Source organism: Garra rufa, chromosome 19 (assembly GCF_049309525.1).
Source record: "Garra rufa chromosome 19, GarRuf1.0, whole genome shotgun sequence".
NCBI classification, from domain to species: domain Eukaryota; kingdom Metazoa; phylum Chordata; class Actinopteri; order Cypriniformes; family Cyprinidae; genus Garra; species Garra rufa.
In genome coordinates, this window is record NC_133379.1 from 19,288,201 (window position 1) to 19,314,000 (window position 25,800).

Here is a 25,800-nt window from a genome sequence, read left to right on the forward strand (position 1 = left end):
AGAATGCCAAAGCAATCGAAAGGGGCAGGGCCGCCTTTACTAAAACGATTATAACTTTCAAGTGGAATGAGATATCTTCGACAAACTCCCAATGTGTATGTAAGAGCTGAATCTGAGGTCACATGAAAAAGTGCCGGAGCTTGGCCACTTGGTGGCGCTTTTAAGAGGAAAAACAATATTGCATTTTTCAAGGGTGTAAACAATTGTATATTGCACGTTTCTTCACACATGTGCACAATGTTCATATCATATGATAGACCTCCTCTTTTCCAACGACTTTGCCTCTAAAACCATTTTTGTAAAAAAAAAAATGTGAAAATGTAAAGAAAAACTACTTTTGCGAACTAGTCCTAGGTTTTTCGTTCAATCTGGGAGAAAAACAATGCAGTACAATTCTCTGGACAAAAAATTATCAAAAAATGTAAAAAATGTGCCCTTTGGGTAGCTATATTGGGGTCGTTTAGAAAAGGGGCTTGTACAAATACACCCAAAAGCCTATAAAGCCTAAACAAAAACTCAAAACCTCACAAAACCTGCCAAAGGTGATTCTAAACAAGCATTCAAAGTTTTAGGGAGATCGGACCACAGTTGGCCATAAACATTAAAAAAAAAATTATGAAAAATAATATACTTTTTTATTATTGATTTAGCTTGTTACAGGCTTGCCAAATAATATGTAATGTCTATTTTTATGTGCTTAACTGCCTTAAAGTGCTCGAACCCTGGTAATTGCTGCTTGCAGCTATAATTTATTAATGAATCCTGAAAAAAGTATCACAAGTTACAACAGGATATTAAGCAGCACGAATGTTTTCATCGATAATAAACCAGCATATTAGAATGATTTTTGAAGGATCATGTGACACTGTAGACTGGAGAAATTATGCTGAAAATTCAGCTTTGCATCACAGGAATAAATTATATTTTAAAATATATTCGCATAGAAAACAGTTATTTTGCATTGAAATAATATTTCACAATATTAATTTTTTTCCCCTGTATTTTTAATCAAATAAATGCAGCCTTGATGAGCATAAGAAACTTCTTTCAAAAAAAGAACATTAAAAATCTTGCTAATCCCAAACCTTTGAATGGCAGTGTATATATATGGAACAAAATGGAAATGCAAGAGGTTTAAATGATTATTCGCCAACAAACTAAAATTGCTTGTAGTGATCCACATTTTTATTGTAGCTAAACTCAATGTTTAATTCCCAAAGCAAATGCAATAGATACAATCAGCTGTTACTGTATGAAATGAATGTCTACAAAGCATATACGTGTCTATCAAAAGACCAAACTGAACTTCCATTAATTTGTGGTAACTTTTGATTGTCTGTTGCGATGATGTAAAGCTTGTAGAAAGTGAAAAGCCAGCTGCTAAAATGAATATTCTGGTTTAAATATAATTCAAATGTATTTGACAAGCATCTGTGGCATGCTATGGATTACCTCAGGACAAAAAAGACATTCGTTTACAACAGTGACTGTAGTAGTCTTTGGGGCAACTGTAAAGCACTTATAAAAGCACTAGCCCACAAAGATTTCATCAGAAAAAAGGTATAAATGTGTGGTTATATGTGGCTTATGTTCTCCCCTTGTACACAAACTGGCTTTCACAATAGATCAGTGCAGAGATGATCCAAATGTCACTGTCCTTGGTCTCAGACAAAGGAGCGTTTAATAAGAGAGGGCGTGTATTTGATCTCATTATAGCACTCATCTTCCTCATGGCTGTTTCTCCATTTGCTCTCCTGTGCCGAACGGTGGAGCCACAGTACCAGCACCATCAGAGCGAGCAGGAGCAGGGCCATTGTAAGACTCAACAGCACCCCTTGCAGGATGCCAGGAGAGTTATCCGGAGCTACAGGTTCACAGAAAACAAACATAAAAGAGTCTGTCATCATTTACTCACTCTCATGTCATTCCAAACCTGTAGTACTGAGACTTACGTGTGTAGACAGAGAGGTTAATATAGCAGTGCTGGGTTCCCAGCGGGTTGGTCACCGAGCAGCGGTAGAGGCCAGAGGTCTGCGCAGACACATTAGTGATGTGCACAGAGCCCGTCATGTCACCTGCGACAGATACAGGTATGAAATATTGTTTCTATATGCCTGATGTGTTTTTGTATACCTGTATAAAGCTTTTTACCATCCATGTTCACTGGTAGTGTTGTTTTATCTGGTTCTAGCTTTTCCCAAATCACCTTGGGAGTAGGAAAGCCCTCTGCCACCACACAGGACAGTCGCACATTGCCTCCAGTGTCGGTTTCCCCTTCCCACAGACACACAGGAAGAGACGGAGGTGCTGCAAACACATGGAGAAAGTTGCGAAACCTGAATGCATCAAGCTTCACATTACAAGTAGTCTGGAAAGAATCAAACATATTGTGTACAAAAATACTGTGTAAAGTATGGCAGCAGGATTTGGACTAGTTTGTTACATTTTAGTTAACATTATTAATATTTTAGGTTTCACATTTTAAATCATATTTAAATATTTATATTTAGCTTTTTATTTTAAGTAATCGTTGAACATCTTAAACGTCCATTTCTACATTTTATGGGTGTGGCTTCCGGTCTCATTCTCATCCACCTATTTTTTGCTGTACAAAACAGTTTGTTTTTCTGCTTGGTATTGTAAATTAATGTGTCTTACCATATTATTTGAATGTATTATTTTAATTATGAACACACTGGTTTGCAGTGCGAACAGTTTTACTGTTTACTGCACGTTTATTCTTCTCCATATTTCCCTAGCAGCTAATGAGATGGAAGCTCGCCCACAGGCTTACTTCTGTCTTGAAGAAAGAAGGTGAGTATTTCATTTATTTTTCATTCAGATATATTTTATGTTGGTTCAGTTTTATTTCAATAACGAAAACTATTTTAGTACTTTTAGTTTGTTAAAAACAACACCGTTTTTTCTGTTAGGAGAATGTTATGAACAATTGGTAAACATTTGAAACGACTACAACTGTCTAGATTATTTATGTTATTATTATTTCGTTCAAGCAACTGATTCATTCCTGAACGCTCCGGCTGCAGTGCTTCCGCTTTGATTGGACCTAATGTCGTTGACGGCGCGAAAACAGAATGTTTAAATTTGCAAAACTCTGTCTGAATGTAAGTTAATATATTTGCTAAACTTATTGTTTACTGATCTGTTATATAAAAGCCATATCACACTTGCAGTCGTGTTGTTGGTTTGATGGTTAGACCGTGTGCGTCGTGTTTAGAATCGCAGCTCGTGTGATATTGCTTAGTTGGTTGTGAAAGAACAATTAGTATGAATTAATGTGCGACCCTGTCTTAAGTAGCACTGGTATATTTGTAGCATAGCCAACAATACATTGTATGGGTCAAAATTATCCATTTTTCTTATATGCCAAAAATTATTAGGATATTAAGTAAACATCATGTTCCATGAAGATATTTTGTAAATTTCCTACCGTAAATATATCAAAACCTAATTTTTGATTAGTAATATGCATTGCTAAGAACTTCATTTGGACAACTTTAAAGGCTTCTCTCAATATTTAGATTTTATGTCACCCTCAGATTCCAGATTTTCAAATAGTTGTATCTTAGCCAACCCATACATCAATGCAAAGCTTATTAGCTTTCAGAATGGTGTATAAATCTCAATTTGAAAAAATGGACCCTTATGACTAGTTTTTTGGTCCAGGGTCACTTAAGTATATGATATGTGATACCCAAAACAGTGAGGCTGAGTTCTCCTATGCCAGGGTCTCCAGTCTCAGGGGGGTTGCTGACCACACAGCGATAGACTCCAGCGTCAGACACGCGTGTGTAGTTCAAAATGATGTCGGCGCTCCAGGGCATTCCCACAAATCCCACCCTGCCCATAAATGAAGGGCTTTCAATCACCTGCCCTTGATCATACACGATCACCTGCACAACGACAGAGATAGCAGTCCTACAGATATTAAATAGAGCAGCTAGTGCCACACAATTGCACAATTTCTTATGCAATTCAGATCTTTTTTCTCACAAATGCAATAAATAAAGTCAGAAGTTTTTTTCTTGCAAATGTGACTTTACATCTCGCAAATTCTTACTTTTTTCATGCAATGTTGACTTTTTCTTGAAAATGCAAGTTTGTATGTTGCAATTCTGACTTCTTCTTGCAAATACGAGTTTGTATCTTGCAGTTCTGACTTTTTTTCCTCAGGAATGCAAGTTTGTATATTGCAATTCTGACTTTTTCTTGCAAATACAAGTTTGTATCTTGCAGTTCTGACTTTTTTTCCTCAGGAATGCAAGTTTGTATCTTGCAATTCTGACTTTTTCTTGCAAATACGAGTTTTTATCTTGCAGTTCTGACTTTTTTTCCTCAGGAATGCAAGTTTGTATCTTGCAATTCTGACCCTGGCAAATATCGTTATGATTTTTTTGGGAGCGAATGTTCCAGTAGCCTTAAAAAGGCTGAGCCCTCGGTCAGTGCTCGTACTAGTTAAACTAGAGAGCTGACTGAGATGCATCCTAACCATCTACGATTCAATATGGCGTTTACCCTGACTAAAGTCTGTTCACACCAAGAACGATATTATAATAATAATACCTTCATTAGGATCTAGGCCAACGGGGTTTAAGGAATGTCAGTGATAGTCCACCAAAAAATAACATTTCAGTCTTTTACTCAACCTCAAGTTGTTCTAAACTTGCATGACTTTATTTTTCTGCAGGAAGCAAAGATATTTTGAAGAATGTTAGTGACTAAACAGTTTTGGTTCCTTTTGACTTGCATCATATGAATGATAAATAGAATGCAACTCAATGCGAAGCGAAACTACCAATATTCTTCAAATGATCTTTTCAGGGTTTCTGTGGTCTTAAAAAGCCATCACCCATGCACAGTTTAAGGTCTTAAAAGGTCTTGTATCAAAGCTGAAAGTCTTAAATTCATAAAGTCATGGCATTAAAATCAACAAATTCCTAAAGTCATGGGAAAAAAATTGCATACATTGCAGAAAGTAGTCTCGTAGCTTCATAAAATTTAGGTTGAACCACTGATGTCACATGTGCTATTTTAATGATGTCCTTACTACCTTTCAGGGCCTTGAACGTGGTAGTTGTGTTGCTGTCTATGCAGGGTCAGAAAGCACTCGAATTTCATCAAAAATACCTTAATTTGTGTTACAAAGATGAATGAAGGTCTTACGGAATTGGAAAGACATGAGGGTGAGTAATTAATGACAAAATTAGCATTTTTGGGTGAACTAACCCTATAAGATCTCTATAAGGAATCCACTCATTCTATGAAACCTTTAGTAAAATTAATAAATAGAAAGACAAACAGATGGACCTGTATGGGGGAGTCGGGGTCAGAGAGCGGGGTCAGAGTCCAGATGATGCTGAGTCTGAACAAGGGCATGATGGTGAAAAACGAACAGGGCAGAGTGACAGAATCTCCCCGAACAATCTCCAGACCAGACTCCCTCACCATCACCCGGACTGCACCTGGATGGGATGGGAGGAAACACTCAAGTGGGATCATTTTAATGCACATTTGACTTGATTTATGGCCGTTTTATTATTTCAAACAATTGGCAAAGACATTACTTGGAGGCCCATTTATTCCACAGTTCTGTTGTGTAGCTCTCAAGCTCTCTCCTTCCATCTCAATGGCTGTCTCATTACTGTAATGATGAGTCCCACCCCCACTACCCTGCCACCCCCAGGCCTTTGTGTGTATGTGTGTGTGTGTGTGTGTGTGTGTGTGTGTGTGTGTGTGTGTGTGTGTGTGTGTGTGTGTGTGGGCATGTTTTTGTGACATATCAGGACACAAATGTGTGTAATAACATGGGTATGACATAGGTATTACAAGAAGAGGGTGACTTATGAGGACATTGCCCATGTCCCCACTTTTCAAAAGGCTTATAAATCATACAGAATACGTTTTTTTGAGAATGTAAAGATATGCACAGTCTCCTGTGAGGGCTAGGTTTAGGTGTAGGGAAGGTGTAGGGTGATAGAAAGTACGGTTTGTACAGTATAAAAACCATTACGTCTATGGAATGTCCCCACAATTCACAAAAACAAACATGTGTGTGTGTGTGTGTGGGTGTGTGTGTGTGTGTGTGTGTGTGGGAAAGCACAGTGACTCTAAAGCCTTAATTACAGCTGACAGCCTTGGCAAGGACAAATACACCAACAGAGAGAACAATAGGCTTCATTTCTTCTTCTTAAAAAAAAACTGACCCAAATTACAAATATTTCAATTATTTTAACATTACACTTAAAACACCTATTACAGATGATCTTTGTTGCGCGTTGGTTTTATCATGCCTCATCTAAACATTTCGCACCTAATTGAAATGTGTAAGTTATCAAGCAGACGTTCTCTTCAGTTGCGTAAATGTTTTTTTCTTCTTTTTTTTCTCATCATATTTACCAGCCTAATAGTAACAATGAAATCAACACGCACCGTATTGAAGAAAAGTGGACACCAAGCAGGCCAGCCAGAGGAGCCTCCATCCTGTACAGCCCATCACTGAGAGGATCCGTGTGCGCTTTACCCCATACAGGTCAGTGTGTTTCCCCCTTCAAACCTCACTGGCACTGACTGGACAGGCATAACTGGGTTATTGGGTATTAAAAGGGGGGCAGCTCTCATTCTCTCTCCCTTTATCTCCCACCCTCCATCACTCTCACACTGTCCCTCCATAAACACCACACACAGTGAATAGTTCACCTGTCCCTGTAGTGTTCAATAAGTAAGCATCTGCTGAATCAGGGGTTGCAAACTTTATGGCAGACCCATAAATGTGATGATCCCTTTCATAGTGTGAATGGATTTAAAGGGATAGTTCACCAACAAAATGAAAATTACCACATGATTTATTCACCCTCAAGGCATCCTAGGTGTGTATATGACTTTTTTCTTTCAGATGAATACAATCTGAGTTATATTAAAAATGTCCTGGCTCTTCCAAGCTTTATTACGATGATGTTTTAGTGGCAAACTCTAGTGGATTAAACTTTCGAGAATAAAATAAGAATATTTTGAGAATAAAGTCAAAATGTTTCAAGAATTAAATCATAGCAATTAAAGTTATAATATTTTGAGAGTAGAGCCTGGATTGGGAGCACCAGGAGAAGTTTGCAGGCCACCGGAATTTATTTGAATATATGTGGGATTATTAGCAGAAATCATACCATGTGTTATACTCGCAGGGACAGTATGCTTGAAAATTATATTTTACATCTTTGATTGCATTCATTAGGCCTATTTTAGTGCCCCAGTCACCCATTAATAGCAATAAGCTTTGTGCTTTTGGTACTTTTAATATAAAACAAAGTCTCAGCTTTCAAAATCTGTCAGTTTTATAGCAAAATACAAACATTGTCTTGCAATAAAATTTTTCACACTTTTTAATGTGGCAGGACCAGTGGTGTCAAAAGTATTCACATTCATTACTCAAGTAGAAGTATAGATACTAAGATTTAAAAAGACTTTTGTAGAAGTTGAAGTATCAACTCAAGCTTTTTACTCAAGTAAAAGTATAAAAGTACTGGTTTCAAAACTACTTAAAGTAAAAAAGTAAAAGTAATGTAAGGGAAAAAAATGCCATTAAGGACCAAAGCTTAGGCCGCGCCACAGGGGCCTATTGTGCACTACCCCACCTCCCCAAAAAACATTTCTAAAGGCCATAATGACTATGTTATATTAAAATGTTAATGTTGAAAAATTTGGAATGCACTAGGCTACCTGTTTTAGCTGCATATTTGCCCATTGAAAATAAACGCATTTTATTACAATGCAAATAGGCTACATTAAAGAACCATAAATGTGTACTACTGAGCATTAACGTGTTTCATGGAGCGGAAGATATGATGATTAGTTGCTGCCTATAAGTATTGTTATCGCAACATTGTCAATCGCGTTGTCAATCGCAAACTATTATTTATTCAAACGTCTTTCTATCAAACTACCTACTATAGCTTCATTTGCAGAGGATGAAGAGAAAGCACCCGTTTGATAAATAAGCAAGTAGTCGAGAAATAATAACTTGTAAGAAATCATCTTTTTTGAGTAATGACCCGAACACTGGCTATATCCTTGCTGGAGTGCAGGGCTGGACTGGGGTTAACATTTGGCCTTGGACAAATCCAGCCCATCCAGCCTACAAGTTCCCCCGTGAGTTTTGTTGGATTATAGGGCCTTTAATTAAAGTAAATAAATGAATGAATAAAACAGGACAGAATCAAATAATGTTAGATACTGAATTCAAATGCGACTTTTATTAATAATTTATAAAATTAATAATGCATTTTTGTCACATAAAAATGCATGCAGTAAAGCATTGATTTTGAGATAGAATGCAGGACTTTTATTGCTAAGAAATTCTGTAAAAATTACTTACTTTTGTAGAACACAAAAGATATTTTGTAGAATGTAACCAAACATATTTGTTTACCCTTGATTTCTACTCTATAGACACAATTTTTGAATTTCTCAAAGTATCTTCCTTTATGTTCCACAGAAGAAAGAAGTTCATACAGGATTGAAATTACATGATGTTGAGTAAATAATGAAAATTTTTATTTTTGGGTGAACTGTCCCTTTAAGAACTTTAATATGTATAGTAAACACCTCATTTATATAAGGCACTGATATTTATCTTTAATCAGGCTCTTACTGAATTAACATTTTACTCCAATTAAAATGAATTACAACTTAATATTTAAAAAGAAAGAAATTATTGCTTAAAATCCAGATATTAACTGACTAGTATTAGTAAGATGTCGTCACAAGAATAAAATTACAATGGTTATGTTTCTTTTAATAATTCATAATAATAAACTATGAAATTTTTAATAAAAAAATGACAGTAATTATGTATTGACGTTTATCACTTTACCTCCTCATGCAGCTGTTTTCAGCAGCCCAGCAGAACCTACAGAACCTTTAATGTTCTCATATCACACAACTGCCAAACACAATTCTGTGTTAAATCTAAATGCGTCAAGCAACTTGAACTTGCGCTATTTATCACTTTGCATTTGACTGATTCCGCCACGTCACACTTTTGGACTATTTGCAGTTTCGAATGTCATTTAAAATAGCGCATAATATGCGGGAGGTCTGCCTCTCTTCGGCGATCGGCCCACCGGGAATGTCCCGGTTCTCCCCGATGGCCATTGGCCAGGAGTGTGACGTGATTTGTGTCATGTCACGTGCAGGTGTGATGGATCGTGTACAAACCAATAGGGTGTCGGAATGGTATATGTTTATACTTCTCATCCAACCACAACCAAATTCACTCTATGTGGATGGCGCAATTTATCTGGATAGTTTTTTTTTTTTTGAACGATGACATGAATGAAAACTAGCCGAAAAGAAATAGGAGTAACGAGTCTATTTTTAAAATGTAAGGAGTAGAAAGTACAGATAATTGCGTGAAAATGTAAGGAGTAGAAGTAAAAAGTCGTCTGAAAAATAATTACTCCAGTAAAGTATAGATACTCAAAATTTCTACTTAAGTAAGGTAACGAAGTATTTGTACTTCGTTACTTGACACCTCTGGGCAGGACAGATTGCTGTATTTTTCGAATACAGTGATCTGTCACTCCACATTAAAGAGAACACATTATTGTAATAGACATTGTTTGTATTTCGCTATAAATTTATATTTAAAATATTTTGACTTTATTCTCGAAACACTTTGACCTTATTCTCATTATTTTGACTTCATTGTCTAAATATTTCGACTTTATTCTCAAAATGACTTTATTCTCAAAATGACTTTATTCTTGAAACATTTTGACTCTATTCTCGAAACATTTAGACTTTATGCTCAAAATATTTTGACTTCTCAAAACACTTCAACTTCATTCTTAAAACATTTATACTTTATTCTCATAATGTTTCGACTTTTCTTTAAATTTTCGACTTTATTCTCAAAATATTTCGACTATTAAAACACTTCGACTTTTCTCAAAGCACTTCAACTTGAAACATTTCTACTTTATTCTCATAATTTTGACTGTCATATATTTTGACATTATTCTCAAAATTTTGACTTTATTCTCATCTTCTCATCTTTTTTTTTTTACATGGCACTGAAACGCCTTCATACTTTAAAATGGCAGTGAGTGGCTGTTGATTTTTTTGAAGTCCAATAAAGTGCATCCATTCATCAAAGTGTCAAATATCAATTTTTACAACTTGCAATTTACTGTCGTAGGTGTAGCGTAAATTCTGGTGAGAAGTAATAAATGCGGAAGCGCAGAGGACAGAGCAAAACAAAACACCTGGTGTTGGAGATGGTTCATAAATTGGTAAATATGGACATTTTTTCTTACAAAAACGCATTGATTTGCTTCCCTTTATTAACCCCCTGGAGTCATGTTGGACACTTTTTATGATGGATGGATGCGCTTTTTTAATACTACTTTTGGACTATTGAAAAATAATACCCACTCTCTTTCTTTATAAAGCTTGGAAGAGCCAGGACATGTAATATAATGTTACATTTTTTAAATATTTTAATTGTATTTGTCTGAAAGAAGAAAGTCATATACATCTAAGATGGCTTGAGGGTGAGTAAATCATGGGGTAATTTTTGTTTTTGGGTGAACTATTCCTGTAAATTGCCTGTGACAGCAAACAACTAGGAGACATAAATGCCCAATATACCTAATATATTGGAGTAGATATATACTAGGGATGGGAAGATTCCCCGATTCACTCGGTGCATCGGTTTAAAAAGTTAACGATGCAATGCATCGGTTTAAAAAGTGCACATCGGATACAAATAGGCATTTGTATCGCGATACATCGTTTCTAACATATCTGCATCGGTAAATCCCAATTTATTTCTTTATAATTATTAGTAGACATACAATACTTTTATTATTTAGAAAGTGGAAAATATTGTTAGATTGTTTTCTCCCCTCTGAACTGTTTCTCAAGCATGTCTCCCTTCACTGCTGCGTGAATGAAGTAGCCTATCACAACACTACAGAGACCGGGGCGTGTCCAGAAAGTCACATAGAGCAGGGATTCTCAACCGGTGGCCCGCGAGATGGCTTAAAATTAATTTAAATTTTATCCTAAAATGGTCAAAGCACGGCCTCTTTCGTGTTCTGTGATAGATTGCTTTGGATTTGGCGCAGCAAGCCTCATCGCACTGTTAAATACAGACTGAACGGCGGCTCAAAACTTTCAGCCGCGGCGCGGCACGCAAACATCATCAGAGACCTGCAAGGGACGGATATTTTAGTCCCGCTCCTACCCGCTCCTGCAGAAATGTACGTTATTTTGTCCCACTCCCACCAGCAAAAGCCAGCATAAAATGTAACCTATCCCGCGGAAAAACGGGTCTCTACTTCATCTCTTGACGGCATGAAACAAACCCTCGCACTAATGTAAAGGTAAAAACGATCAGGGCGGCGTTTCCCAAAAGCATCGTAAGCTTAAGTACATCGTAGACCCATTGAAACCAATGGAGCTACGATCAACTTAAACTTACGATGCTTTTGGGAAACGCAGCCCAGAGTAATAGTAACAATGACAGTCTAGGCACGCATAAGTCCGCTGTTGATTCATGAACTATTCATGCTTTCGGAGCTCTGATCCATAGTATTTTTGTGTGAAATTTCAAAATATTTGCATAGTTGTCAAAATGAATGTCTTGTGAGTGTTTTATAATGGATGCTCACCCATAGAGGTGAATCTTGTAAGGGTCAGTGGTGTTTATGCACATATGAGCACTAGCATCAACAGATATAGTATGTATTTGCTGTATTTTTCATTTGTATGTTCATTTTATAATGGATACAAACAGCAGATATTCGGTCAGTCCAGTTCAAATGGACAGGTTTAGTGAGTGGTATTTTGGCATCTCCCTGTTGTTCTGTTTGGCAGGTTCACTTACTTTAGAAAAAGTACTCTGTTTAGAATTTCTGAATTAAAGAATTCAGGAGCTTTAAATCTGTCTAATATATATATATTCACACACACACACACACACACACACACACGCACACATATATATATATATCCGCATCCTCTTTCACATCATCACATAAACTTGATCTAATTAGTTAGTGCTGAATTATCGCATCGTATCGTGATATGGGTGTGAATCGTATCGTATTGCATCGCAATATGTCACAAATGTATCGTTAATATATCGGATCGGATACTTTGTATCGAGATGCGTATCAGATCGGCATTATACCTTAGATGCCCAACCCTAATATATACACTACCGTTCAAAATTTGATTTAAAACAAGATGATTTGGTGTTTAAGAAATGTTGCTTAATACATCACTTGATATAATACATACCATTGAAAAGGTCTTTACTGTCACACATTCTTGCAAAATTTCTTAAAGAAAACACGTTACTGACTGCAAACTTTGAAAGGCAGTGTATATGAAAAAAAGTGTATATTGTGGGAAAAATATTACATATTACAGCAAAACAGTCTTTATGAATTTTCTATGAACCCCTTTGTACTGCAGACCTGAGTTTCTAACAGACAATGCAACACATTGTACACATTTTCAGCATTCGAACATTTTAACTGCTAAAAAGTAAACAAAGCGAGATTGCAATTCAAATATATTTATTACTTAATTTACATTTAATGTAAAATCACAGAGCTTTATAGAACAAAATATACAGTACTGACATATAGAGTGTGTTATGAAAATAACCACATTTACTGCAATCATACTGATCAATATACTGCATCATGCAAACTAACTAGGTTTAGCACAACAGATTTAGAAAGGCAGTAATGGTACCACAATTTCCAGACATTGTCCTAGTTCACTTGGAAGGTACAAAATCATAGCATCACATTTACCCTTATTAGTCATCTCATTTGTTATGGAAGGCATTGGGGAGGAAGAGACCAGTGATTACGTTTAGTCATGGGAGATTAATAAATTAATAGCGATCTCAGAAACCACAGTGGAATGGATTAGGTGTCCATAGCAGCTTCGACAAACCCTGATGTAAGCACATATACATACAGTACATGCTTTGATTACTACATACATAGAGATAAAATCACTTATAGAAGAAGCAAATATATATTTCTATACAAGTGCACAGTAGAATATTTCATACATAGACACAAAAATATTTTTTAATAAAGTATCTTAAAGGCTTTTTTATACAAACAACGTGTCTTGGAGAAGCTTTGGATGTCAGATTCAGTCAGGTGAAGTAACACTAACACATTAAAGTTGTACAACAAAAGGTACACATAATGAATCTGAGAACTTTAACTTATCACTAATATCAAGTACCATTTAAATATAAACTCAATACAATATTGGGATTTTATTGCGTCAGGAATTGCACAGCAGACAAACACTGGTAGAAAAGGTTCATAAATAATATTCTCAACCCACTCTTAATCCATCCTCAAGTTTGTATCTGCTCTGGCCTTCTAAAGGCCAAAATCTAAGATCCCACCAATCACAGATGAGAAATTCAACATCTCACCACTTAGGCTCAAGTATCTCAAGTCGTGTATAGTAAACATGACCACCTCAAGAACAACAACTGGACCTCTATTCTGTTTGAAGGCCGTTGCAAGCAAGGTCAAGAAACGTTACCATGTTTTTTCCATCCAGAGGTCACTAGGAGGATGATTTGTTGTAACAAAACAGCCCCACCGGGAAGTACTTCACATGGGTGGGCCACTGAGAAGCCAGCTGGAAGAACTTCACATCATTCCACTCCATTCCATCTACTGACACTGAAACACATTTGACTCATGAGATGAACATATTTAGATACAGAGGGTCCAAAAAGTTGAGATATTTCAAATATAATCATGGGTTAGTTCACTCCAGAATTGAAATTTCCTGATATTTACTTTTCGCCATGTCATCCAGGATGTTTATGTCTTTCTTTCTTCAGTCGAACAGAAATGGTTAATTTTGAGGAAAACCAGAATTTTTCTCTGTATAGTGGATTTTATTGGGAACCAATGGGTTGAAGGTCTATAAAGTCCTTCAAAGGGCTCTCTACACAGTCCCAGCCAAGGAATAAGGGTCTAATCTAGCTAAACAATTTTTGGGATTGTGCAGAGCCCTTTGAAGCTGCATTCAAACTGCAATTTGGACCTTCGACCCGTTGGTCCCCATTGAAGTCCACTATATGGAGATAAATCCTGGAATGGTTTCCTTAGAAACCTTAAATTTCTTTTCACCTCAACAAAGACAGACATGAACATCTTCAGTCACATGGGAGTGGGTAAATGATCAGGAAATTTTTATTTCTAAAAGGACTAATCCTTTAGACATGAATTCTAACTACTTTCAAAATGTGTTTTGCCAAAAGGACTATGAAACATGAAGCAAAAATTCTGAAATTCATGTTCATTTTTATACTGAAAAAGTCAAAAACCCACTGCGCCTTCAAAACAATTCAACTGACCAAAAACATTTCCCAAAAAGTAAAATACCTGAAAAAAGTCTGTGGACTTTTTAAAATCACAAGAGAGTTGTAAGCAATTTACTGAAAGAAAGAAAGAAAGAAAGGAAAAAAAAAAAAAAAAAAGGCTACGCGACCAATGTTTTGGTCACATGTTGACCATTTTCAATTAGGAAAATGGAAACTAAACATTTTGCCAATGGGCTCAGACCTTTCAGGGCCATAAAGGTGTCATTCTATGGAAATGTCAATTTTTCTGTCACTAGCCTTTACAGAAATATAACACTTTATGGCTAAAAGTTCTTTATAGTTTTATAAAATAAAACGGTGTTATTTGAACAATTACACCTTCTTGAGCCATTAATGTGGCAATATTTGTTTTTAAATTAATTATATGGCACCACAAAACCACAGCCATATACAGAGGGACAGTGCTTTACTTTGAGGTCAAAAACAGATTTTTCTACCATTTAAAATACAATAATGTACCATCAAATAAATGGCATAAAAAAACTATAAAATATATAATAAAAGTAGTGGTCCCCTGGAGTTGTTTCAAGGGTGTTACCATTTAACAAAAATCATTTACTTTGAAATAAAATCACACTGTTGATGTCAATTGACTTCCTTTATACAATTTCTTAAAGATCTATGAAAAAAGGCCCATGTTAAGTCTACTGTCTCTTTCAATTATCAGAAATTTTCTCTCATGATTTTATATAAAGCTTTTAGTTGAAGGGAGAGAATAAAAAAAAACTAGAATACAAATCGATTAAAATACTTAATTTAGTGAGTATACCATGATTGACAACATGTGGATTGATACCTTGTGGCAGTCATTTTGTAAAATGCATTTTTTAATGACAACTGTCACTGGTGTTACCTTCCTTTTGGCAACACCAGTGACGATCAGTAAATCAGGTCTTATGTATGTCACTTGTGATTCATTGTGTTACTGTGTTTTTTTTTTCCCCCTTATTTTGTGCATTTTCATTATTTTTCTCTAACTCTGACTACATGCGCTGTAAACCTTTCAATTCAACCTTTTCAAACCTTAAATATTGCCAAAGAAGCTAACACCAGTGACAAAATAATTGCCATTCCAAAAGTGGACATTTCTGTAGAATGACCCAAACACCAATGATGCTAATATTCATGTTAGTGGTCATAATTCTTAGTCTTAACTGACCTCTCAAATTTGGGTAGCATTTTTGGACACTAGAAATCCCATTGTTTGTAATAATGTGTAAACCTTTAAAGGGAATCCTGGGTATTAAGACTTGTATGGCTTAATATACCATAAATTATGTCTTTTACTAAAATATGTAGTAGAAAACCTGTTAAAGATTTAGGTTATTCTAAAAATTGTTTTATACATATTTTAGACTATGGAGGGGCCTTTATTTTGATTACGTAGAACGGTTGCACTCAGTGAGCTACTGGCACTATCTGTTGCTAATATTACCGCAACAAAACTCAGAATACACAACTTAGAAAATAAAATACTGATACGATGCCACCTTTTGTGGCTTTTAGTTGTAATTTTCAGTCAAAGGGCAACAAGAGAAGTGATGCAAGTCTTTACTGCTTTTCCAATGATAAGAAGAGGAGAAAAGAATGGGAAAACACCTATGGACGAAAAGACCTGCATCTTTGTTCTCTCCACTTTAGCCCTGATGCCTTTGAGGCATTTAGTAGACCACAGCTGCTGAAACAGCTTACAAATGATGTAAACATTCAATGCTTGTCATGACGCCACAGTCACTGAAGGAGTTTCGATATCCGGGTGCGTTTAGGGAAAATTTAATTGCCATTTGGTTTAAGCCTACGCTTATATCTGTTGCCACCTGCAAGCTCTTTCAGCAGCTGCGGTCATCGTATCACTATTTTTTTTTCTTCAAATTGTGTTGTGGAACAAAAATAGCGTAGCCCAGTGCCTGTAGCTCTGAGTGCAACAGTTTTATGTATTTAAAATAATGACACCCCCTATAGTCCAAAATATGTATCTCACGATGTGGATTTTTAAAAAAAATACCATTAATCTTTCATGGGTTTTCTACTACATATTTCAATAAGAGACATTATTTACATTATATTAAGGCATACAAGTCTTAATACCCAGGGTTCCCTTTAAAACAAAAACAATGGATGACTTGGTAAGCTTGGCTTCTTTGGTGTCACGTAAAAGAGAGAAACAAACAGAAAAACTGTTTACCTCTTAGACTGGTTTGATGATTCTTGGCAGAGCAGATGAGTCTGGTGATGCCTTCAATGACCTGACTCTTTGACTCCGTGTCTCTCTCTTTCGGCTTCTTCCCCAGGAAGATGGTCGGGACTGAAGACAGACAACGTGAGTAAATATAGTTGGTAAAGTACATCAATTTGGAAAGCAATAACAATAGTAGCAATGCAGTGAAAAAGGGCAGAGAGCTAGAGGGAAAATGTCAAAAAAAATTGCAGGGCTTGGAAACACTGTAAGGGTCAAGAAAACACCAAGTGATCTTTAGCAAATGGATAAATGTGTAAATCTAGTCAATCATCTCACCTTTTTTATTCTTCTCCTTGGTCACCACAGTCATGGACATGGTGTTAGAGCCAGTCAGGAGCTCAAAGGAGCCAGGTAGTCGGCTAACCTGCAAGGATCTGAACGCACACTTCAAAGTGATCTTGCCCGTGTCTCTCCGCTCTCCATCTTTGCGCTTCTCAGCCCCTGAAGACACCCAGTAATCCACCTGCAGCCCAATGGCATCCATACCATGAGACATGCTGGGGCTCCTAGATAACACAATCAGTTTGACCAGGTTTTTACAAGGCAAGCATTTTTAAAGAGATAACAGCTGTAAGCCCAAGCAATATGAGAAACAGCAGAGCAGTGCAGATTTCTGTACAATAATGTACACAAACCCAAGAGCAGCCAGTCCACTTAAGGATGGTGATGGAGGAGGCGTTGCAGAATCTTTCATCATCCCAGTGGGAGATCCATGAGCCGGTGGAGACGTTGATGGAACTGCCAAACTCAAAGCCAAACCCTCCTCACAATCTGCACCTACAATGAGTCAAATTATTTGAAAGAAGTAAAAATAATGTTAAAATGCATAGTAAAGTGATGAGAATTTCATAAAAAAAATATACATACATTTTAAGACCTAATCACTTAATATAAAGTAAATTATGTCTCTTACTAATAAAATTAAAGTTTTGTTATTTTAAAAAATCCACAGTTTTATACATATTTTGGACGATGGGGGGCACCATTATTTCAATGACGTGAAATGGCTCCACTCTGTGAGGTACTGGTGTTACCTGTTGCTATTTTAACCACAACACAACTCAGAAAATAAAATACTGATACAATGACCACAGCTACTGAAAGCGGAGAGAACAAAGACGCAGGTCTTTACGAAGTTTTATTTGTCCACTGGCATTTTCCTTTTATCTTTCGAGTTGTGTATTCACCAAGTGCAACCATTTCACATCATCGAAATTGTAGCGCCCTCCATAGTCCAAAATATGCATGAAACGATGTGGATTTTTAAAATAGCATAAATCTTTCATGGGGTTTCTACTACATTTTAGTTCAAGACATAATTTCTGTTATATTAACTCATACAAGTCTTAATACCCGGGATTCCCTTCAAGTAGACTTTTTCAGAGTCTTTTAGAGGTGGCATGACATGATATAATTAGCCTTCCTGCTACAAGATGATCTAATAATTGTTTAACTATATTAAACAACAAATATGGTAACATTTATTATATAAATGCTAATCTAAATGTGCACGTTATGTTTAGATTAGCTAGAAAGAACCAACATAGAGCTCATTATTGGAGAATCAGACTACACTCGTTTGGTTCTGTTCTCATCTCTGGTAATACAATATTACTGGTGCATTTTGTGTGGATTGATGCAAAAAAAAATAATAATACATTGACAAACCTGGAGATCCTGGACTGGGCTCTACCAATCCCACCTTAACCACCTGTTGCAAGAAAAAATTAAACATGAATCCATCCATCATTGGACAATAAAATGGTTTTGTGGAATATATTGCAATATACATTACTATATAAAGTTCGGGTACTAATAAAGTGACTTTTAAAGGGATAGTTCAGCCAGAAATGAAATTCTGTCAATAACCATCCTCGTGTCTTTCCAAACCTATAAGATCTTTGTTTATTTTTCGGAACACAAATTAAGATATTTTTGATGAAATCCGAGACTTCCGATCCTGCATAGACAACAAAAGAACTAAGACATTCAAGGCCCAGAAAGGTAGTAGGGACATTGACAAAATAGTCCATGTGACATCAGTGGTTTAACTGTAATCTTATGATGCTACGAGGATGCTTTTTGTGCACAAAGAAAACAAAAATAATAACTTTATTCAACAATTTTGTCTCTTCTGCGTGTTCACAAGAGTACCATGACGCATTGTGAATGCATATTGATTGACATGGAAGAGAAGAAATTGTTAAAGTCATAATTTTTCTCAAGAAAAAATTCATTCTCATATCATCATGAATTACATTTTGGGCCTTGAACATGTCAGTTGCGTTGCTGTCTATGCAGGGTCAGAAAGCTTTCTGATTTCATAAAAAATATCTTAATTTGTGTTCCGAAGATGAGCAAAGGTCTTATGGGTTTGGGAATAATAAAGGTGAGCAAATTTCATGACAGAATTTTCATTCTTGGGTGAACTCTCCCTTTAATAATCTTATCGACTACAAACTTTTGAGCAGTAGTGTAACAGTGTAACAAAATGTACTCACACCCACAAATGGAACAAAGTTTTGGTTGGAATCATCATCTTGCCTAGAAGAGTAAAATTCAAAAATAAAAATATAATCAACAATATATGAAACAATGGGGTCATAGAAATCATCACACTCACGTCTTGTGTTTGCAGGTCAGCATGGCCTCGGCAATGGGAAGCTGATGAGTAACCATAGATCCATTGATGTATTGTAGAATTCGTCCCGCCACATCCACAAAGTCACCAGAGGAAGCTGAAGAGATACAAGAACAAATCCTATAAACAAATCTGCAATACAATACATCTCGACAGGCACTGGAAAGAGAAATGCTGCATATCCGCTTTGAGATGACTCATGAAAAACAAATAACTGTAGAGGGATTAAACAAATGCAATTATTTACCAGGCTGAGGAGGCTCTGGGCGGCTGAAAAACTCTCGCCATGAGCTGTCCAGGAAGGAAGAACTGTAGCGATTGTCTAGAGAGCCCAGATGTTTAGCCACGGGGTGAGAGCCTGTGGAGATGCTCGTATAAATTAATACAGTTGAGCTTTTGTCATCGTTGTGTGCAATATATGACCCTGGACCACAAAACCAGTCTTAAGTAGCACAAGTATATGTGGAGCAATAGTCAACAATACATTGTATGGGTCAAAATGATCCAATTTTCTTTTATGCCAAAAATCATTAGGATAGTAAGATATTTAGTAAATTTCCTACCATAAATATATCAAAACTCAATTTTGGATTAATAATATGCCTTGCTAAGAACTTCATTTGGATAACTTTAAAGGCGATTTTCTCAATATTTGGATTTTTTATGCACATGTCCAGATTTTCAAATAGCTGTATCTCTGACAAATATTGTCCTATCCTAAAAGCCATACATCAATGGAAAGCGTATTTATTCAGCTTACAAATTGACCCTTATGACTGGTGTTGAGGTCCAGGGTCACAAATCATTGTGTTTAGAATCTATATGCACCTATAGGCACCACAAGGAACTTCATATGGCTGAGCCAGTCGGACATCTTGTTGGCGAGTTGAGAGACGTAGAATCTCAAGACGGCTCCTAAGTAACTCTGACCTCCAACCGCCACCACCTTCACTGGTTTGGGCATGATTGAGTTACAGTTGCAGCTGTGAGAATAAAGAAGGAACAATGAAAAGATGTACGTCACTAGTGCAGTACAATCTGATCAACAATGCGATTCATATTGACAAGCATGAATCAGATTTAACAGTTAGTCATCACTGCAAACCATGTCGTTTCACATTTATGTTTATTCTCTCTGATTCCATCACAGTTACACTCACAATTTCTGTATGCGTGTGAGCAGGGCAGAAAGGACAGCCTGGATTTCTGATCCAGAGCAGGTGCAGACCACTGGCAGCTTCTGGGCCTGCAGCAGCTCAGCCACATACTGCAGAAACACAACGCAGAAGCATATTTCTCTACTTCAGAATGGATAAAAACATCAGTAACCGCTTGACACAACACAGATGTTCAACTTCAAATTCAAGCAGGTATTGAACACAAGAATGGCTATGTTCTATCCACCTTTTTCCTCAACGTGTAAGTAAGCCTATGGGTAAGACTTCCAGGTAATTATCTGCTATAGGGAAATAATGAGAACAACTACGTGCAGTAAACGGTAAAACCATTTGCACTACAAACCAGTGTGTTCATAATTAAGATAATACATTCAAATAATTTGGTAAGACACACCAATTTGCAATTTCAAGCAGCAAAACAAGCTGTTTTGTACAGCTAAAAATAGCTGGACGCGGATGAGACCGGTAGCCAGACCCACTTGCACGAAGAAAAAGGTGGATACAGATGGTCAGACAGGAAGTAAAATGGACTGGTATTTACGTGTCCTTGCCAATCGCTGCCATTGACGAGAATAAAGCTCTCAGGAAGAGTGCTGTCAGACAGCAGGATCTGGTTGAGCTGGTCGTACACTATCTTCCTCGGCATCTACAGATAAAAAGAAGTATGACTGAAAGCATGTTGTTCACCTTCATTTTCTCAGAATAGCTTTTTAAGCATTTAAGGTGCAGTGTATAATTTCCGGTATTCTGAAGTATCTATGCATTTTACCTGCCTTCGCAGAAGTGTGACAGCGGCTCAGCTACTTTTAAATAATGTAGCTCTTTCATTGGTTCATTATTGAAAGGCAGTGTGTGTTTTGTTTTTAGTTAATTTAGATTAACCAAAAAACACATTTAAAAAGCATTTAAGTATTCAAATCTTAGATGTTTACTAAGATCATTTTATTATCCATTGAAACCCACAATAATATTAAACATATCAGTAAGCTTAATAAACAATATCTCACAAAAGTAAGTACACCCCTCACATTTCAGCAACCATTTTAGTATATCTTGTCAAGGGACAATACTATAGAAATGAAACTTGGCGGATATATTTTAGAGTAGTCAATGTGCAGCTTGTATAGCAGTATAAATTTACTGTCCTCTGAAAAAAACAACATAAAGCCATTATTGTCAACAAAGGTGAGTACACCCTAAGTGATATTAGAATGTTGTTTAATCATGCAAAGCCACATGTCCTATTCATCAGGTTTGTTTTTGTCTGCTTGACAGGACCATACAAACTTGTGTATCTTGTATTAGAGCAGTTCAAATGTGGTGCTTTAGGTACAAATCTCTCATACTGACCACTGGATGTTCAATATGGCATCTCATGGCAAAGAACTCTCTGAGGATTTGAGAATTAGAATTGTTGCTCTCCACAAAGATGGCCAAGGCTATTAGAGGTTCAGTAACACCCTGAAACCAAGTTACACTACAGTGGTCAGGGTCATACAGAGGTTTTCCAAGTTGGGTTTCATTCAGAACAGGTCTTGCAAGGGTCGATCAACGAAGTTGAGCACTCGTTCTGTGCGTCACATGCAGAACCTGGCTTCAGAAAAAAGATGCATGAGTGCTGCCAGCATTGCTTTAAAGCAGGGGTGCCCAACCCTGTTCCTGGAGATCTACCTACCTGCAGACTTTAGTTTCAGCCGTGCTTCAACACAGCTGTCTGTAATTACAGCTGTGATTAATTAGCTCGTTCAGGTGTGTTTGATCAGGGTTGGAGCTGAACTTTGTAGGATGGTAGAGCTCAAGGAACAGGGTTGGTCACCCCTGCTCTAAAAGTTGCAGAAGGGTCAATGACGTGACGCCCCCTTTTTCTGTCCGGGTTAATTTTATTTTGCAGAAAAAACTAAAAAATACATAAAAATTTCTCATCTACTTGTTATACCTTCTTCATCTACTGAACCACTCTAACTTCTCCAAATTTTTAAGTTTTTCATCATTTTTCTGCTATCCGAAGTGCCAAAACATCATATGGGGCGACCGTCCAGCCTTGACTTTTGTTAGGACAACTGGTTTAAAAACACTTTAAATCAACTTAAATATGTCAATTTTCCTAGTTGGCATAATTTCAGACATGTTTTACATCTACTGACAAAACTATAAAGCATTTGCACATATATTTCTATCATGATATACAAACGAATGTTGCAAAATTTTATATATTGTGTGTATGTGTCTGTGTGTTGATTTTAAAGTGCATCCCTTTCAATTCTGTAAACTTTAAATCCAAACTGGCAGAGTGTTACTGTGAATGCATGTGCCAACTGGGCACCGTTTTCCTGATGCTATCGGGATGGCGACTGCGCAGATGGCGAGGGCCCGTTCATCGCTGCTTGCAGCTTTAATTAGGGCCCGAGCACCGATGGTGTGAGGACCCTATTGGAATTGCTCCGTTTATTAGGGCCCAAGCACCAATGGTGCGAGTACCCTATTGGAATTGCTCCGTTTAAATTTTAATGTCCTTATTATAATTTGTTATATTTAAATGTTGAAATGTTATTTGAATAAAAAGAGTTACATTTTCTTTCGTCTTGAACTCTTGTGTACATCTTAAATGAAATTTTTATACCTGTGGTTTTCTTATCATTTGGGGCGACCATATGTCATGTGGGGTAACCAACAAATGGCGATAATTACACTAAATTCATAACCAAATATCCATCAGTTTAGCCTCAAATATTAATCAGTGGTATGCTATTGCTGAATGTGTAACATCTTTATGAATGCTAATTCAGTTTTTTTGCTTTTGAAGTAAAAATCAGTATTGTAACTGGATTACGGGGGAGACTCTGATATTATAGAATAAACTTGTGAAATAATGGTTTTCAAAAAATGAAAGGGGACTAAAGTTTGTCTTTCTTCATCAGTTTATGTGTTCAACTAGTCTTAATGATACATAAAAATGTGAATTTTGAGATATATTACGGTCGCCCCAGATGACTTTAAGGCTATGTTTTATTAACTCAAGTGTAAAAACACTAAAATGTCAATTTTTTTACTTTTCTTTATAAAGGCATGTGTACACTACATTCCAAATGTTTGGAAAATGGTCAAACATATCCATATTTTTGGTATTTTAAAATTAGCCTATTCAAAAGTCTTATACGTCAACGACCCAGAAGTAGAAGGTTGTCTGCTCAGAACAAGTCGGTTTGCATGGGCGTTGTCCCAGAAAAAGGCCTCTTCTGAAGCTGGCTTACAAGAAAGCCCGCAAACAGTTTGCTGAAGACAACCTGTCCAAGAGCATGAATTACTGGAGCCATGTTCTGTGGTCTGATAAGACTGAGAAACTTTTTTGGCTCAGATGGTGTCCAGCATGTGTGGCGATGCCCTTGTGAGGAGTACTACAGTCAAGCATGGTGCTGGTAGCATCATGGTCTGGGGCTGCATGAGTGCTGCTGGTACTGGGGAGCTGCAGTTCATTGAGGGAAACATTGTTTCCATTATGTACTGTACATTCTGAAGCAGAACATAATTCCTTCCAGAAACTAGGCTGAGCGCAGTTTTCCAACATGATAACGATCCCAAACACACCACCAAGAGGACAGCTGCCTTGCTGAGGAAGCAGAAGGTGATGGGATGGCCGAGTATGTCTCCAGACCTGAACCCTATTAAGCACCTGTGAGGCATCCTCAAGCGTAAGGCGGAGAAGCACCATGTGTGCTTTAACCAGCTCTGGTTAATTCAATGCCAAATAACAATGGTGCCAACACAATACATTGACACTTTGGACAAGTTCACTTAGGGTGTTCTTACTTTTGTTGCCATCTATTTTGACAATAATGGCTTATGTTGAGTTATTTTCAGAGGACAGTAAATTTATACTGCTATACAAGCTGCTCATTGACTACTCTAAAATGTATCCAAGTTTCATTTCTAGAGTATTGTCCCTTGAGAAGGTACTAAAATGGTTGCTGAAATGTGAGGGATGTACTCACTTTTGTGACATACTGTATATATATTTACTTATAATTATATATTTTTTAAGAAATTAATACTTTTATTAAGCATTGGTGCATTTAAATAGATCTAAAATGACAGTAAAGGCTTTTACGTTGTTATAAAGATTTATTTTCAAATAGAAATGCTGTCATCAAATAAATATATAATTAATTAAATAAATCAGTATTTCTATTCATCAAAAAAATCCAGAAAAAAAAAATGTATCCACAAAAATATAAAGCAGCACAACAATTTTTAAAACAGATAATAAAAAGGCATGTATCATGAGCACCGAATCAACAAATTAGAATGATTTCTGAAGGATTATGTGACACTGAAGAATGATGCTAAAATTCAGCTTTGCCATCACAGGAATAAATTACATTTTTAAATATATTAAAATAGAAAATTTTTATTTTTGGTCGTAATAAAATCTTTAAGTATGAAAAAACATTTCTTTTTGAATTGAGTTTTGAACTATCAACTGTTTAAGTTTAAATGTCACCCCAAATGACTGATCATTTCTGCACCATCAGTGGCGACAAACGAAAATGCACAAATAACAGTGTACAAACAAGTTCCCCCTTTCATTGTTTTATCAAACAGACAGTTCCACCCTAAGCTCATGACATGAGTTGAATCAGAAGCTGACACGTTAAACCTCCACTCTTCAGGAAATCAATTACAAATAGCATCAAATCTCTGCACATTAAACTGGGATAAGAGTACTTGAACAGTGAAAAAAGAAACACTTCACCTTTAAGGGCTCTAGTATTCAGGATGACTCAGAATTGGCTATTTCGGTCTCAGGAACCCAATGGTTTCTCACAAACATTTGACAAAGAGCAGCAGTAGAGATGGTGAGCAACAAAAATAGGTTTGTGACTGTATCAGATTTTTAATAAACTGCAGGGAGGATTAAAAACGGCACTTCATCACGATGACCATTGAGTATTGTGGCGGGAGGGGCAAACGACAGACACAGTGGGTGTGGCGTCAGGCCTCGGAGAGGCTTTTATTAAACAGAAAATAAGGGAAAGTGAGTCCATAAAGTAAAACAGTGTCCAAAATAAAAGGGGAGTCTGGTGTCCTCGGGTGCTGGGGCAGCGTGACGGAACGGTAGTGTTCAGAGGGGAAGGGTCCAGGAGAGGGGCGGAGTCCGGCGGCCGCGGGCGCTTTCCATACTAGCGCCGGGGTGCTAGGGCGGCGGCATCTCCGGCAGGCTCATCCCTCTCGAGCTGTCCGGCGCTGGGGCGGCGGCTTCTGGCGGCCTCAACCGGACCGCGGGTCC

General features: G+C 36.9%; 2 protein-coding genes across 2 annotated transcripts in view; both read right to left on the reverse strand.

Moving 5' to 3' along the window:
- Window positions 1-1,142: 1,142 nt before the first annotated feature.
- On the reverse strand, window positions 1,143-6,602 carry LOC141293150 (immunoglobulin superfamily member 11). Its single transcript, XM_073825212.1, has 6 exons — window positions 6,451-6,602; window positions 5,329-5,483; window positions 3,716-3,914; window positions 2,152-2,307; window positions 1,953-2,075; window positions 1,143-1,864 (listed from the first exon to the last, which is right to left on the reverse strand). The coding sequence occupies exons 1-6, from the start codon at window positions 6,512-6,514 to the stop codon at window positions 1,665-1,667; spliced, it is 897 nt and encodes a 298-aa protein (XP_073681313.1). The 5' UTR covers window positions 6,515-6,602; the 3' UTR covers window positions 1,143-1,664.
- A 5,983-nt stretch (window positions 6,603-12,585) lies between these two features.
- The window catches only part of pacs1a (phosphofurin acidic cluster sorting protein 1a), a 29,478-nt gene continuing 16,263 nt past the window's right edge, over window positions 12,586-25,800 (reverse strand). The window contains 11 exon segments of the mRNA XM_073824232.1: window positions 12,586-13,748; window positions 16,644-16,763; window positions 16,974-17,203; window positions 17,333-17,474; window positions 18,366-18,408; window positions 19,199-19,321; window positions 19,323-19,435; window positions 19,586-19,696; window positions 20,167-20,321; window positions 20,499-20,605; window positions 21,058-21,162. Coding sequence (XP_073680333.1) covers window positions 13,630-13,748; window positions 16,644-16,763; window positions 16,974-17,203; window positions 17,333-17,474; window positions 18,366-18,408; window positions 19,199-19,321; window positions 19,323-19,435; window positions 19,586-19,696; window positions 20,167-20,321; window positions 20,499-20,605; window positions 21,058-21,162 — 1,368 coding nt within the window. The 3' untranslated portion in view covers window positions 12,586-13,629.